This window comes from Rhamphochromis sp. 'chilingali' (genome assembly GCF_963969265.1).
Source record: "Rhamphochromis sp. 'chilingali' genome assembly, chromosome: 8".
Classification (NCBI taxonomy): domain Eukaryota; kingdom Metazoa; phylum Chordata; class Actinopteri; order Cichliformes; family Cichlidae; genus Rhamphochromis; species Rhamphochromis sp. 'chilingali'.
The window spans coordinates 22,016,120-22,031,321 of record NC_137935.1 but is presented as its reverse complement, the minus strand read 5'-3'; the positions used below and the strand labels follow the sequence as shown (position 1 = coordinate 22,031,321).

General features: G+C 38.9%; 1 protein-coding gene across 2 annotated transcripts in view; it reads right to left on the bottom strand.

Annotated features, from left to right (window-relative positions):
- Positions 1-518: 518 nt before the first annotated feature.
- gucy1a2 (guanylate cyclase 1, soluble, alpha 2) overlaps positions 519-15,202 on the bottom strand; it is a 56,088-nt gene continuing 41,404 nt past the window's right edge. For both annotated transcript variants that reach the window (XM_080890005.1, XM_080890006.1), the window contains 3 exons: positions 14,206-14,349; positions 5,701-5,855; positions 519-5,479 (listed from right to left, as the gene is read on the bottom strand). In XM_080890005.1, the coding sequence (XP_080746131.1) occupies positions 5,260-5,479; positions 5,701-5,855; positions 14,206-14,349 (519 nt within the window). In that variant the 3' untranslated portion in view covers positions 519-5,259. The remainder of the gene's footprint in view (positions 5,480-5,700; positions 5,856-14,205; positions 14,350-15,202) is intronic.

The following is a 15,202-nucleotide window of genomic DNA, read 5'->3' as shown; positions in this document are numbered from 1 at the left end:
TGAGAGAGTTGGCAGTGATGTCACCTGGTCTCTGCATATTTAATCATATTATATAGTCTGTAACCTGTACACCAGGAGCACAGAAAAACAAGAATGAAAAGCAACAGGAAAATGCAGACACAGGGTATCACACACAACATAGCAATGATTGAAAGTGATTACTCTTAACAGCCTATAAACTGGCTACAGCTACTCATTCAACTATCAAGTGTCACTTTACCTTAAACCTGCCTGTTTCAGAATTAAGTGTTAATATTAATCCTTGAGCATCTCTTTTCTTGAAGAAGTAAAGTTTGGTCACAAGATGTTCACACAACCTCTAAAGTGTCAAATTTGATTTGGTATAATAATAAAAATAACAATAAAGTCTACTTTTTGTTACAATTATTATTTATGCTAATATGATTTTAGTTTTTAAATTTTACCAGAGTTGCACACAAACACCGTCTCACACACTCATTGACATGTCATCGCACGCATTCACAGTAACAGCCACAGGCTTTGTTCCTTATTAAAGATACTTGGTGTTTTTTATTTACATCATATAAGACATAAGATGTGCCCTTAATGTCAGTCAGAAACCAACAGTTGTCATCATGCCCCTTCCATATACAGTGCACCTAATTCCAACAGCAGGGTCAAACGGGGTTCATTTCCAGGTTCAGTTTTGCTATGTTTACAACATAAAACACCAAAGTACAAGAGCCTCTGCAGACTTTTGAATGTGATTATAAACCACTGGGTCTCAAATGAAATGATTAATTAGTGCTAAATTAACCTATGGAAGCTACTATTTCTCAAAGGTTGGAGCTGAACATAGAAATACAAATCTTTTGGCGGACCCAGGCATCAACCCTCATTTGTTTCTGCTGTTAAAACTAGACAGTTAAAACAAGCAAAGTACAGTTTCCCATCATCTTTGACCCTTTGTACTGTATGTCAGTGGGGGTGAAGCTGAACTTGGCAACAAAACAGTTTATAACAATGTCCTGCAAAAAACATAGCAACTTTATTCTTCAATAAAAATGATATTTTCATGCTATTTCAGTTAAAGAAAATGTTTCATGAATGCATCATCAAACAAAATCATTTAATTCAGTAAAACACAGAATGAAAAAGTAACAAAAGTGTCTATATTTTTTAAGTTCTTAAAAAAAGAAGAAGAAGACATTACCGAGCGCATGAAGGTTTTGTGGGACAGAGGTGCGTCGAGAAAACCAGCCTGCCTTTAGATGGATGAAACATACTGACAGAAAGTATAAAGCTGAAATAAAAAATAAGGACAACAAAGCAGAGATTCTTGTTTTGCTACAACTCACAATTCACTTTGGAATTATACCAAAAAGAACCTGCAAAGTAATCGTAATACAATTTCAGGTTTGTTTGTTTTTTCCCATTTGGAATACATTACATAATTAAAATTGTACAGATGTTGCTAATAAGTGGTGTTTGTAGTATCTCCTATTTTTTGACCCACACACGCACAAAGTCACGCAATCAGGCACGCAGACAACAGCTGGAGGAGTCATGGATGTATTTGGCTTTGTCTCACTGGATGTTGGACCCTCACACACTGACTTAACAGTATTTGTTCATGTTCATTATTTGAGACAATTTATACACTATAGCTCAGTTGTATTGCCATTGTTAAGTAAGTCACCGACTTGTGCATTGGTGTATCACTGTAAAGAATCAGTACCTGCAACACCTCTGCTTCTAAATAGACTTGTTAGATCAGGCCAAACATTTATTATTATGCCAAGAATCTACAGACTTGGAGATGTAAGGACTGGACACAAGTTGTGTGGGTGTAATGCTGGTGTAACGTCCTATTTTAAGCCTACCAGCAAAAATTTAGGCACTGCACTACATTTATGCTACAGTAGATTTATCAAGTATACATTAATTTGTCTATGCATTTTCGCCAGGATGACAGCTGGGAAGTACTTGTACATTTGTATGCGAAAGCCTGCCCTGTAAAAACCTTCCCCCAGGCTCAGTAACGCAGCTGTCAAATACACTTAACAAGGTTTCTGGGGGGTTATCTTACTGGTGGGTACAACACAGTAGTTGAGTCCTTCCAAAAAAAGAAATCAATGCAAATATTGTTGATTATTTGCAGCGATAACACAAAATTTTAGGTAGAATTTAAAGACACTTTGAAAATTGTGGTTTCATATAAAATCACCCTTCTGGTACCTCACAGAAAAGCTGTGAAAACTAACTTTATGGTCAATTAAAAAAACAATAACCACCTTTTTACTTTCCCTGGCTTTAAAGACCGACTTCCCTTGACTCTGGAAGACCTGATGAACACCATTATGTCTGACATACACGTTACTTTTGACTGATAGGCTTGACACAGTTTATGTAAAGAGAAATGCTAATCTTCTGAGCCACTGATGAATACTTACATAAGATGCATGTTTTGCTGATGTCTCAGATGGTTACTGCAGATTCTGGTTCTCCATGCATCATACAAAACGAATGGACGGTCTTGAAAAGATTTTTTTTTTCTCTGCTGCCGCAAAGTGTAATAAAAATGTTTAGCAACCCCCTACGCAAAATAATCCACTGATTTAAGCTTAAAGTTGACAGATGTCTTTAAGTGATAAACTCTAAGCTTAAGATGGCAAAGCTGTCCCACTAAACAACGGCACCTAGTTTCATGTTAATAAAAAACTTTTTCGCTGTGTTGCAACTCGTAATATTTTTTTAGGCAAAAAGCTACGCTGCCATGTTTTTGACTGATGTGTTTATTGTCTAGCCAACTGTAAGCCCTCTACTGCATAGCATACACTTTAGAAATAGTCGTTTTTGTTAATAGGAAATGTGGGTATGATGGTGACACGTAAAAAAATATTTAATTAAATTAAAATGTGCAAGCTTTGTAATGCTTCCTCCCATCTGAGACTCTGCTGACAGAATTTTATGGCAATAATGAACACTGGCAGTTTAAAAGGAAATCTGTGCTGTTTGCCCTCTTAACACCATTTCCATCAGTTTGGAACAACACATAGTTGTGCTGGTGAATGTCTAAGTTAGAGGGCAGAAAAGGTATTTGTTATCTCTTATATCAATGGGTTTCAATGTGTAACCATTGTTTTTCCTCCCTGCTACTACTGCGAGCTATTAAGATGTGGAAAGCAGGAATAAAACCTGGTGTTCGGGCGTGTCTAAATACACATTTGGCACTTTTTTATTTTATCTTGTTGGGTTCAAGCAACAAGAATGTCATTTGGCAAGATGTAGTGAATTTGCGACATCCTATTTCTATTAAAATTATGAACTATAATCTGTGCAGGAGTAAACCAGTGACGAAGCCATTCTTTTCTTTCGGAACAGATGTTATTATCAGTTTATTAAGTAAGTTAGATTTAAAGCAACATGAGCAATAATGTGATGTTGTCAAGCATGGAAAGGAAGCAATGAGTACCGCTCATTTGGATTTAAATAACAGATCTTATGCATGTTTTTTGCTTGTTGGGGGCCATCCATTAGTAATAATTTCATTTAGGCTGTTATCGCTGTTCCCTTCATATCATAATAAAAACATTTCATTTAACATCAAATATATATCGATATAATTTAAACTATAACCCCGTATATATTTTTTTTACCTTAATCAACCATTTAAACTGATATAAACATTTTTTTACTCAACTGTTTAAGAACACTGGCAGCACTTTAAAGTAACTATAAAATAATACCCAAATCTGCCGGGGCTATCAAATATACAAAGACTATTCAACTTCAAACCTTCAGCTCCCGCTGCATGATGATAGCTTATGAAGACTGTCTCAGATGAATTTGCTTGACATCGCTTGATTTTCTTGAGCAAATTATACTCAGACTACTACGTAATCTGAAACCTGGTGGTTGCACCTGATAGGGCTAGTAGAGAACTGCATACTGTATATTAAAAATATAAAGCCGTTAAAACAGGTTATGTGTGTAAGTGTGAACTGTGTAAGATACGCATACTACGACTAAGTGAATAATTTGGCACAGTACTGTATTATAAGTACTATTTAGTGTGTAGTATTGGATCTGGACACAGTCGAGTGAATGCAAATTAAAATATCTGAATTCTTTGAGGAAGGCTTGATTTATCTTGCCAACCAATCATTACCATCCAAGAGTGAAATGTACAACAAATACAAAAGTGGCTTAAAAGCATTGGCAAATGTCATTCTTCCTTTCATGTCATTAACCGTTTTTTAAAAAGTCATAAAACAACTTAAAACATGAGATAAATTGAGCGATCCCTATATTTTCTATAGTATATATATAGTTCAATTCATCTTATATCTGTCCAAATTTGAGCAATAAAAAGGCACTGAGCTGGGAATAATTTTCAGACCTACACATATAATATGCAATGAAATGGCTGGACTTGGGTTGGTTATAGTTTTCAGTAGGCTAGAAGTAGACAGACCTATAAAGTCAGCCTAATGCTCGTGGTTTTGGCATTTGTCCTTAGATGACTACTAAATTGTCTCCTTTGTGCCTCTCATTAATCACCCGCCACCACAACCAACTTCTCCTAGGTTGATGCTTCCTAATATAACAAGTAGCAGTTGTTAGACGTATGTTTGGTAAAGCATGACGTTACATAGAGACAGCTGCTAGGGGAGGAAGGGGTTGCTGTGTTGTTATCATCCTTGTAAAAGTGGCCATGATGCACAGCAAACGTTTATGGCAATGTTGCCATCTTGCAAAAATTCACCCAACTTTATACTCAGCACCCAGTTTGTTAATGGGAAGTGGATTTGTTCAATTTGCGCAGTTCCATTTCTATTGAGTGCAATTACGGTCATATGTTTGGTCTATCCCCAGGCTTTCTCCAAGCATTCCCGTGTTTAGACGCAGGTCAGAGAGAACCAGATTCCAGGTCTGGAGCTGAGGAATCCAGCTAGATCATGAAGGTTTATATTAAGGTTTCTCTTCTAATTGATTCCATCAGTACACTTCCCTGGGGGAGGGTCCTTGTGAGACTAGCGCAGTAGCTGTTCCTTAAGTCTTTTGAACCGTATCTCTTTTGCTCAGGAGAGATGAGGGCATGTTGTTCTTCTTCACTTATGATGAAAGCCTTTTCAAAGTTTCATTTATACAGGCCATCCCACAGGTCTGAATCAAAGTTTTTCTTAAATAATGCATTTGCATATCCAAAGATCTGTGTAATTGGTTTCCTGCACAAGTTCAAAATCCAGTCACTAACATAATAATTAACTGTGTAACCTGGTCTGTGTATGGGCTCTACAAACTTGTTTCTCTTAGAAACATGGTCCCAATACTGTAGGAGACTTTCCTCATAGAGGCCGGAGGAGCGGAGCGAGAGCTTGTCAGTGAGGCGTGACTGTGGGATGTGCCCGCCTCCAGGAAGTAACATGTCCCTGGGATCTCTTTGGGAAAATTCTCTGGGAGGTCCAGCCTTGAACGAGGGACAAATGAAAAAGAGCGGTCGTCTTTTAACAGTCTGTTGAAAAGAGACGAAAATAAGAGAAGATTAAAAAAAGTAAAACAGAGGTCAAGTAAAATAACATGAATATTAAATCAAGTTATGATCGAATAATGAGTCACACTAAAACAGTAACACCAAATAAAAAGCCTGTGAGGGCGTATACTTCCATAATTTAAGGTACTGTATACAGTATATATGAAACACATTTTTATGCAACATACAGCACAGGTACTTACTGATACGTTGTGGGACTAACATTGATACACCTGGGATGGCTTCCTGATTCAAACTTGCTGGCCAGCGTCACATTGTTTCCAAATAAGCAGTAGCGTGGCATTTTAACACCGACCACACCTGCCAGCACCGAACCTGTGTGAATACCTATCCTCAGCTAAGACAGAAAGGAAAGAAGGTGGTGGGAGAAGAAAAAAACAGAAGTGGAAGGTATGTTAAAGCAGTGAAAGGATTTCATGTGCATATCTTGGAAGCACGCATGCACTTGGCATTAAAACAGACACTATACAGCGGTTTTACCTGAGTCTGTTTACAGTCCAAAGAATATTACTGTCCGCATCAAAGTTCAGAGCAAGGCGCCCAAACTGAACTCGTCTTGGCCTCTAAAATGAGTAAACAAACCTGCCACTGTTGCAGATGTTCATAAATTTGATTTCCCTGCTGAACCAGGCTGATGCCATTAATTTGTTTGCTGTCTATCCTGCAGTACAAAGGCTATGTTGTGTGCATTGATCCGATAAATGGAAACTGTAGCGTCGTAATCATGGTTCCATATTAGTCTGGATGTTATTACCTAATCTGATATCCTGGAGAAGCAGATTTTTTGAGAGATGAAAATCTTAAAATAGCATGAGCATGAGAGGGAAATTAATCAAATAAATAATTGATTTCATCTCCACTTGGTAACAGATCCATGGCAGCAACGCGGTGTTCGTATTATAATCTGGCTGAAGCATGAATCTATAAATGGCTGGAGTGAAAGCTATCTGGCTATCGCTGCATTTCATGGTCACTCAACCAAGCATTTATTTCTACCACTCGGGGACAAGTCATTGTGGGGGTGTACATGTCTGGCTGTGCGAACAGACCCCTCCCAAATAAGCCAGTGCTACCGAGTCCTGAAGTATTTGAAGACTCTTTCTACAATAAGGATTTTAAAACCATATTTTGACTTATTCGACACACCAGGTAAGTATTCTTTTTACCTGGTGCAAGACCGGGCTTGTTATTTTTCGATTCAGTATCGCAAACCAAATTAGAGAATCAGATATGAAAATACACAATAAAATATATCCAACAGCTTTTACAACTTTTCCTAACTTTTACAGGAAAGTCAGACTTGTTTGGTCTTTCTTTACACACACTGGAGCGCATTTTGGAAAGACCTTGGGAACTATTTTTAAAAACAACTCAGACGATCGACAGCGTAGTGAAATTGGTCCGGATACAGTGCTGCACTAAAACTTCCTTGCAATTCCGCTAGTATTTGTCCACAGTCCCCCATAGTTTGCATTGAAGAAATGGAAATTATTTGTCTCCCCTTAAAAGTACAAGTGTGCCTTTTGAAACGTGTTGGTTGCAGCAGTAAGGGAGAACTTTTTTCCTGTTTCTGGTTTCAAAACCTCTCAGTGACTGTCTGTAGACAAATCTGCATCTTCTGTGCAAACTACCAAAGCAATGACCCTCTTTACAACAATTTCACCAGCAATCTCCAGCAGACTCTTGTCAGCTGGTCAGGGAATACAAATTTTTCCCTAGAGACCAGAGGTTGCCACGTGGTTGCCAGCTGAACTCTAGGGCTGTATGATGGAGGTCCTACTAACTCCTGTCTCTCGTGCTGGTTGTAACTGAAGTTCACTCTTTTGTCACATCTTTTTTGCTTGCTTGGTTTTCATCTTGTATGTTGCTTTAAATCCTGTAATATCCCTGGCTTATCCCATTGGAGCTCTTGCTGTCATGCTGATTCACATTATTGCTACAGTTAGACAGGAAACATGCGAGACAGACATACCTACATCTTTACTACAACAAGTAGATAATAATAATAATAATAATGGATTGGATTTATATAGCGCTTTTCAGGGCACCCAAAGTGCTTTACAATGCCACTATTCATTCACACACTGGTGGAGGGAAGCTACAGTTGTAGCCACAGCTGCCCTGGGGCAGACTGACAGAAGCAAGGCTGCCATATCACGCCATCGGCCCCTCTGGCCAACACCAGTAGGCGGTAGGGTAAAGTGTCTTGCCCAAGGACACAACAACCAGGATAGAGAGCCCGGGGATCAAACCGGCGACCTTCCGGTTACAGATATGCTTCCCAACCCCCTGAGCCACGGTCTCTATATTTGTTTACCAATACGGTGCTGTGAACCTTGAATGTTGTGTCATTGCAACAGCGTGATTGGCTGATATGTTTTCTGGTTCTGCTGCTGATTGGCTCTTTGAAGGCTGGGAGCGGAACAACCGTGGTCTATGGTGTTGTTGGATGCTTTCATAGATTTCTATTCAAGATTCCTCATAATGTCTCTGGTGGAACCCAGTAGATTTCTAATGATCTGTTTGAGCGTCTCTTCACCTTTGTAATCAATGCCACACTGTGCATTCCAGCACAGTGCATGGTAGTCATAGCAACAACAGCCGAGTGGAGTAGTGAGAGAGAAGGAGCAAGACAGATTGAAAGACAATGGAGAGGGAGACAAAATAACCCTATAATTAGATGGCAAAACCTTGACAGCAGAGGCGGAGAGACAAAGGAAATGAGAGAGACAGAAAGCACAGGAGAAAGGTGCTGCTAGGTGCACTAGTGTGACCTATTTTTGTAGCTAAACCGCTTACAGATGGCCATGTACTTGTCTGTCTCTACAACAGACACTCACACAAACAAATCTACATCCAGCGCCCACACTTCTCTTTCTTTCTCAGTCTCAAAACACAGACACTGTAAAACTCATACACCCTTCCCCTCCCTTTTCGCTGTGAGTCAGCATCCATAGCACATGGCCTTCAGTGAGCCAAAGAGCAAATGGCGCAGCAGCGCAGACGACCAATCGCGTTCTAGCCTCTGGCCAAGCTGACAGAAGCACAAAGATGGAGACAGACTGAGACACAGAGAGGAGGGAGTTGTTGTTAAAGAGTGAATATTTCTCATACAGTCATTCAGCAGTTTGTAAGTTTTACTGAGGTAAAACACATTTAAGGAAACTGCTTTAAGGCTCAGTTAGGTTTCATTTTAACATAACATCAGTCATTCTTCGTATTGTAAGGTATAGACCCTATAGCATTATCTGAAAAAAATACCTAGTCATGCAAACAGTTTTAACGAAAAACAATTGTTGGCAGGACCACTGTCTTAGACTGCATTAGCTTTGGCTAGATGTACCGAAAAAACTGGGAGCTAGGGTTAGCCAGTGTAAGCAAAAGTGCAGCAATACTTAAGCAAAGTTAAGTCAGATTTGTAATTCTGAAACAGTCAGTTAGCTGATTAGTCAATCATTAAAAAAGTCAAATGGGTCCCGCCTCCTAAACATGCTATGCAACCATCTCTTTATAGCATTGCAAAACTGAATGTCTTGGGCTTCTGATTGTTGTTGAGACAAAAGAAGCAATCTGAATGATGTTGCCATGTGCTCTGAGAAAGAAAGAAAGAAAGAAAGAAAAAACAGAAGCCTTTTTTTAGACTTTGAAACTGGAAAAAATGCCTGTTAGAGATTATTCCCTAATAGGTGACACTTAATATTAAGTGCCTAATAATTTGTACCAATTCGGTGGTCATTGACAAATTTTATAGAATAGACGAGTAGGCATGCAGGGAGGAGCGGGTTGGTATAAATCAAAAAACTGTGCATTGCTATTTTCTCTTATCATCATATCAATATATTAGAGATTAAAATATATAATTCAGAGAGAAGTTGTTTGACAGCAACACAATGCATTTAGGCATGCAAACATTGTGAAGATAAGTTCAAAATGAGGATCAGGATGCGGAAGAAATGTGATTTAAATAAATGTGGCTTGGCTGCAGGTGTTGGAGTATTTGAAAAACTGCTGGTCTAATGAGATTTCCCCATAAAAACCATCAATGATGTTGCAGAGAGCAGTTCTCTGGGTGCAAATGCCTTGTTGATGTCAGAGGTCAGGGGAGAATGGCCAGACTGCTTGAAGCTGAAGAAGGCAAGAGTAACTCAAATAACCATTCGTTCCAACCAATACATGCAGAAGACCATCTCTGAACCTTGAAGGTGTTGGACTACAGCAGCAGAAGACCACGCCAGGTGCCACCCCTGTCCACTAAGAAGAACAAACTGAAGCTACAATTTGAATGTGTTCACTAAATTTGGTGAATAGAAAATCGGAAAACCATGCCTAGTCTGATGAATCTCCACTTCTGCTGCGACATTCAGAGGGTAGAGTCAGAATTTGCCATAAACAAAATTTAAAGTGTCCCATCGCGCCTTGTATTAATGGGTTATGCTGCCAGTAGTTGTGTAATGGTACAAGTTCAACGACCTTCAACATCAAAAGAGCCATTTTATCCCCTCCTACCAAATAACAGGAGAGAAAAAATAAATAAATAAAATATATATTTTTGTTTTCCCCAAACCTTGTCGGAACAACAGATGAGGGGCTAAGGAATAGTACCAACTGAGCATCGTTTACATGCAACAACCTGCCGGGTTGTTGCATGTAAATGTCCTATACAGGTTGCATGGACGTCCATGTCCATTTCTCAGTTCTGCAGATGCAGTCTCTGTTTGCTGGGGATAGGCCCACTAAAAAAGAATAACAACTGTTTAGTTTGAATATAAACCTGCATACAGAGAGTGTTAACACAGTGTGTTTTGTGAAGTATATTTGGTGAGAAAACCATTGAGGTTTGGGAACAGTTCCTATTAGCCGCAGCAAGCACTACATCACTCCCATCCACACCTGCTCACCTACTCATACACCCACTCATACACACAAGCACACGCATACATACAGATCGTGGCATAGACCTGTAATTGAGGCAATAATGTAGATAAAAACAACATACGGCACAATGTTTGGTTTCTATACGTGAATCTCTCTTGACATCTCCTCTGTATATGTCTCTGTGTCACTCGATCACTTGCTCAGTCTTCTCTCCGTGGCTAAACATTTTCTCTCACTCCTCTCTCACAGCTCTCGTGTTAGTTTGCATAACAGTGCAGCATTGGCTGGAGCTGAGTGCACTCGCTGAACACCATTTGTCATGCTGAAGTGTTGAATATCTTTATGCCAACATAAAGTGATGAGAGATAAGGAGGAGAGCATCACAAAGCGTGCAAAACAGGGAAAGCAGAACAAGACTGCATTTCGGGATGAAGGGAAAAAAAGAAAGAGGTGAAATTAAAGAAAGGAGTTTGAGCCAGGCTGCGGAGGAGTCGGCGGGGAGATGAGGAGGCGGAGGTGAAAGATAAAGAAGGGAAGGGGAAAATAGAGAGAGAAAGTGGGAGAGCAAGAGAGCAGGCCAAAAATGCTTGGCAAGGTCTTTCTATTTTAAGATGGATGGACAATGTTAGGAGCATGCAGTACACAGAGCAGCATTCTCTCTGTTATTTAACATTTGTCCATCTTAGTCTCTCTTACACTTATGCCTGGTTTGTGGGTCTTGATGTTTATTGTTCCTCAATTTGTTAAAGTCACAAATATCCATTTTTGTCTTTTAAAAAAGAGCTAATTAATTTCATATTTTGCAAAATTGTACTAAACCAGAAGTACTCATTACTCAGTATCTTTTATTTAGGACTTTCTAAATGTTTTGGTTATTCCCAATAAGAAAAACACTGAATATCAAAGCCTCAGCCTGTAATACGATTTAATACAGCAAAGCCTCCAAAGCCACTTTGGCATCGTAAGTGTGCTGGGTGACCTTCACAGTGACTGGACTAAGGATAGTCATAAATAAATCATTCCCTTTTCCTTTTTATTTGTCTAAATTAACATGAGAGGTTGAAACTCGGTTCACTCCTTCGTGACTCTTTGCTTCCCTTCCTACTTAAAATACTGTACTCATCATTTTTCCCGCAGCTTTCCTTCTCCTCTCTCTTTGAAGCCACACACAATTTAAAGCATTTTTAAAAGTACAGTGAGACCACTGTTAAATGCAGTTCCACAAACTAGCTTTCATTTTCGTACCTATGAAAATGAGCTGATAAGTGATCATTTTGCGATGATGTGTCAAAGCTCACAACACCAACATGATGTGGACAGTACCACTGTTACTATTTCAAGTGCAGCTGTTAAATGTGGCACTATATGGACACATTACACCTACAGGAGCTTCTCAGCCATAAAAACCCAGGCCATGAAGCACCAGGCGCACAGTTTTTAACGCTGATGTTAATGCCCGAGGAGGTTTGGATCTCCACAGCTACTGAGTCAGCAGAGTGTTGCCAACTTTTCCGCACTACACGCCTCAGCACTTGTCGACTCTGCTCTCTAACTTTACTGTTACTGTGGTTCTCGAACACTCCCACTTTGCAATAATACCACTTACAGTTGATCATGAAATATCTAAGAGAGGAGAAATTCCACGAACTGACTTGTTGCAGTGGTGGCATCCTGTTACAGTACTAGGCTCAAATTTAGTGAGCTCTTTAGAACAACCCACAATTTCACAAATGTTTGTAAAGGCGGACAGCGTGGCTACAGGCTGGATTTTATACACCTGTAAAAATGGGACTGGCAAAAAAAGACAAACTTTATAGTTAGGGCAATCCTCCCTCCCTTAGTTATGTTGCAATAGGTCCAGGCTGCTGAGGGCTTCCCATGATGCCATTTTCTTCTTCACTTAACTTTTTTCACTCACCTTTTTCTGTTTATACATCTCTCTGCATTTAATCATTCATTATTATTAATCTCTGTCTATTAATTTCTAATCCACAGCATGTCTTTGTCCGATTTTGGCAAATGAGCCTGGTTCTACCGGAGGTTACTTCCTGTTAAAAGGGAGTTTTTCCTTCCCGCTGTCGCCAAAGCTCTTGCTGATAGGGGGGTCATATGATTGTTGGGGTTTTCTCTGTTTTCTCTTTATTATTGTAGGGTTGTCACCTATATTGTAAACCCGCCCTGAGGCAACTGTTGTTGTGATTTAGTGCTATATAAAATAAATTGAATTGAATTGACTGTAAACATCTGAATTCCAAGATTAAGAGATTAGATACTTTTGTCCATATCCTGTAGTATATTTTTCTAGCAATATAACTGTATTAAGTGTTCCTTTCACACAACAATAGAACAACAATAGGACATAAAAATGTCCATAAAATACAACAAACTTATGTGTTGGACCTGGTGTAAAAAGAAAGATAAAAAAAGAGTATTAACTGCACCAATGTCAGCTAAGCAACACTTAGGCTGTCTTAAATATGTTGTTGGCTTGGGTAAACCATCTTAACATATATTATTTATTGATTAGAAAACATGGAAAAATTGAGAGATAGAAAAAGTAACAAGGGAAGAATCAAGAAAAAGGAAAAGGGGAGCCTATCTTTACCTGTGTTCTTCTCTTCCTGGAACACTTTTTAGTACTAAAAATAAATGACTGCACATAGTATGCACAGTATGTTTTGTCACACATGTTGATATCCTGGGATAACAGCTGCAAAACTAGAATTAATGCAGGATTAAGAGTGTTTTTTTTTCTTCACTTAAATGCACACTGCATATAAATATGCTTCTTGTTCAAGAAAGGATCTTTAAAGCATCTTTAACCAATGTGTTAATAGTGCTAACTGGCTGATGAAATTTTCAAATTAAGCATGCAGTCCAAAGCTTCACAATAGCTGGCTAATTCACGGCACTTCTAAATAAAGTATTCGGTGCTTGGCTTAAGGGTGGTAATATGCCAAGAAAATCTCTTGGCAATTAATAAATGTCACTAACGTCTTCATATCTTTTCAGATTTTTTCTTTCTGTTTCTGGCACTGCTAGAAAGTCTCACAAAGTCTTATTTATAATTATAACCACAGGACATAAAAGAGAAATGACTGCAAACTAAACTTGTTAAGGAAGCATTATCGTAGTGCAGAGGCAGCTCAGTGAATGGTGCACTCAAACTAAGGTTTCATCTTGTTGGAAGTGGATGAATCAGAGAAAACTGTTAAAAGGGAAATATAAGACTAATGAAGCTTATGTGAAAACAAACACTTGCACTTTGTTGCATGCAGTCATTTAGCTACTGTTATGACTGAATGCATTGTTTAAACTGCCATGGAATAACGATTGATAACCGGAGAGGATACGGTGAGATATTTGGGATTCTGATCAGCAAGTAACTGACTGATCACACTTGGTTTGATAAGTCCACATTGTCAAGAATGTCAATATCTGGGAAGTGAAGAGATAAACAGCATCATTCGGCACCAAATTGTAACCACAACCTTACAGAAGGACTTCGGATCAGCTTAAGTTATTTTGATAACAACCAATTCAGCAGAATTTGCCTTTTAGTATGATTTGCTTTACAATTACACACACACATGAAGTTTGAAACGTAAACCTAGGTACAGGATCAACAGTAGCACAAGATTAAACTGTATATAACTTATTCAGGAGACAGCTTTCTATACAAAAAATAGATAAATAGCAGGAAAAAAAGGTTAGGGATGCAGAATAGGAGAGAATAAACAGACGCTTTCAACCCCTTTAGCAAGTTGAAATTATTATAAGGGACGCAAGATGGAAAATGAATGAAAACTCACCTTGATAGGTTTACCGTCAGGCGTCAACACTTCCTCTGAAAGCTCCATCATCTTCAGAGCCATGTGTGCAATCGGCTTTGCATGACTATCAACCTTCTTGTGAAGCCCTCCTGCCACACAGTAGGCATCACCTATTGTCTCAATCTGCAAAATGAAGAGTGGCTATGAGTACATGTAACTATGTTAAGCTAAAGCTGAAGGACTTCAATGAGTAAGGAGCCTTTGCAGAGCCCAAGTGGGTGTTCCTCAGCTGTTGGACATGGTTGGCTGAAGTGACTTGTGCTGGCCCATCTCTGCCCAAAAACATTTGAGGAATGCTCACTACTTCTCTGCAGAGACCTCTCCTTGCTCTCATTCCTGATAAAATATATAAACTACAGCATATCTCTCTTGCCTTAGACAAAAAAAAGTTAAAATGTTTTTAACTCATTCACTGCCAGCCATTGGCAGTGAATGAGTTAAACCCATTGACTCATTCACTGCAATTGACGGCTATAGACGTCAATGGCAGTGAATGAGTTAATCATGATAAAATTATCAGTATTGTATAAAACCAATCAATTGTGGGTTTATTTTTATCTGTTTTCCTGGAAACCATGAACATTTTAAAACTTTTTGTACTTAACCAGGATCAACCTAAAGCTTACATTCAAGTGGAAAAAAATAATTGTTTCTACTATGGTGAATTGCTGGTAAGTGAACCTGATGATTGTCCTATATATTAACCATTGTTATGCTTCCCTGTTAATGGGTTAGGAGGCAGAGATGCTTGGATCAACCTAAATCCACTCACTGGCCACTTTGTTATTTACACCAATTCAAATCGTGAGCAAATCAGTGCATTTAGGCATGTAGACACAATTAAAACAACCTGCTGAAGTTAAACCTGAGCATCAGAGTGAGGAAGAAAGATGATGATGAAAGAAAGCGTTAAGTGTTTCAAAGACTGCTGATAGCCTCGTACACAACCATCTCCAGCTCTCAGATTTACAGAGAA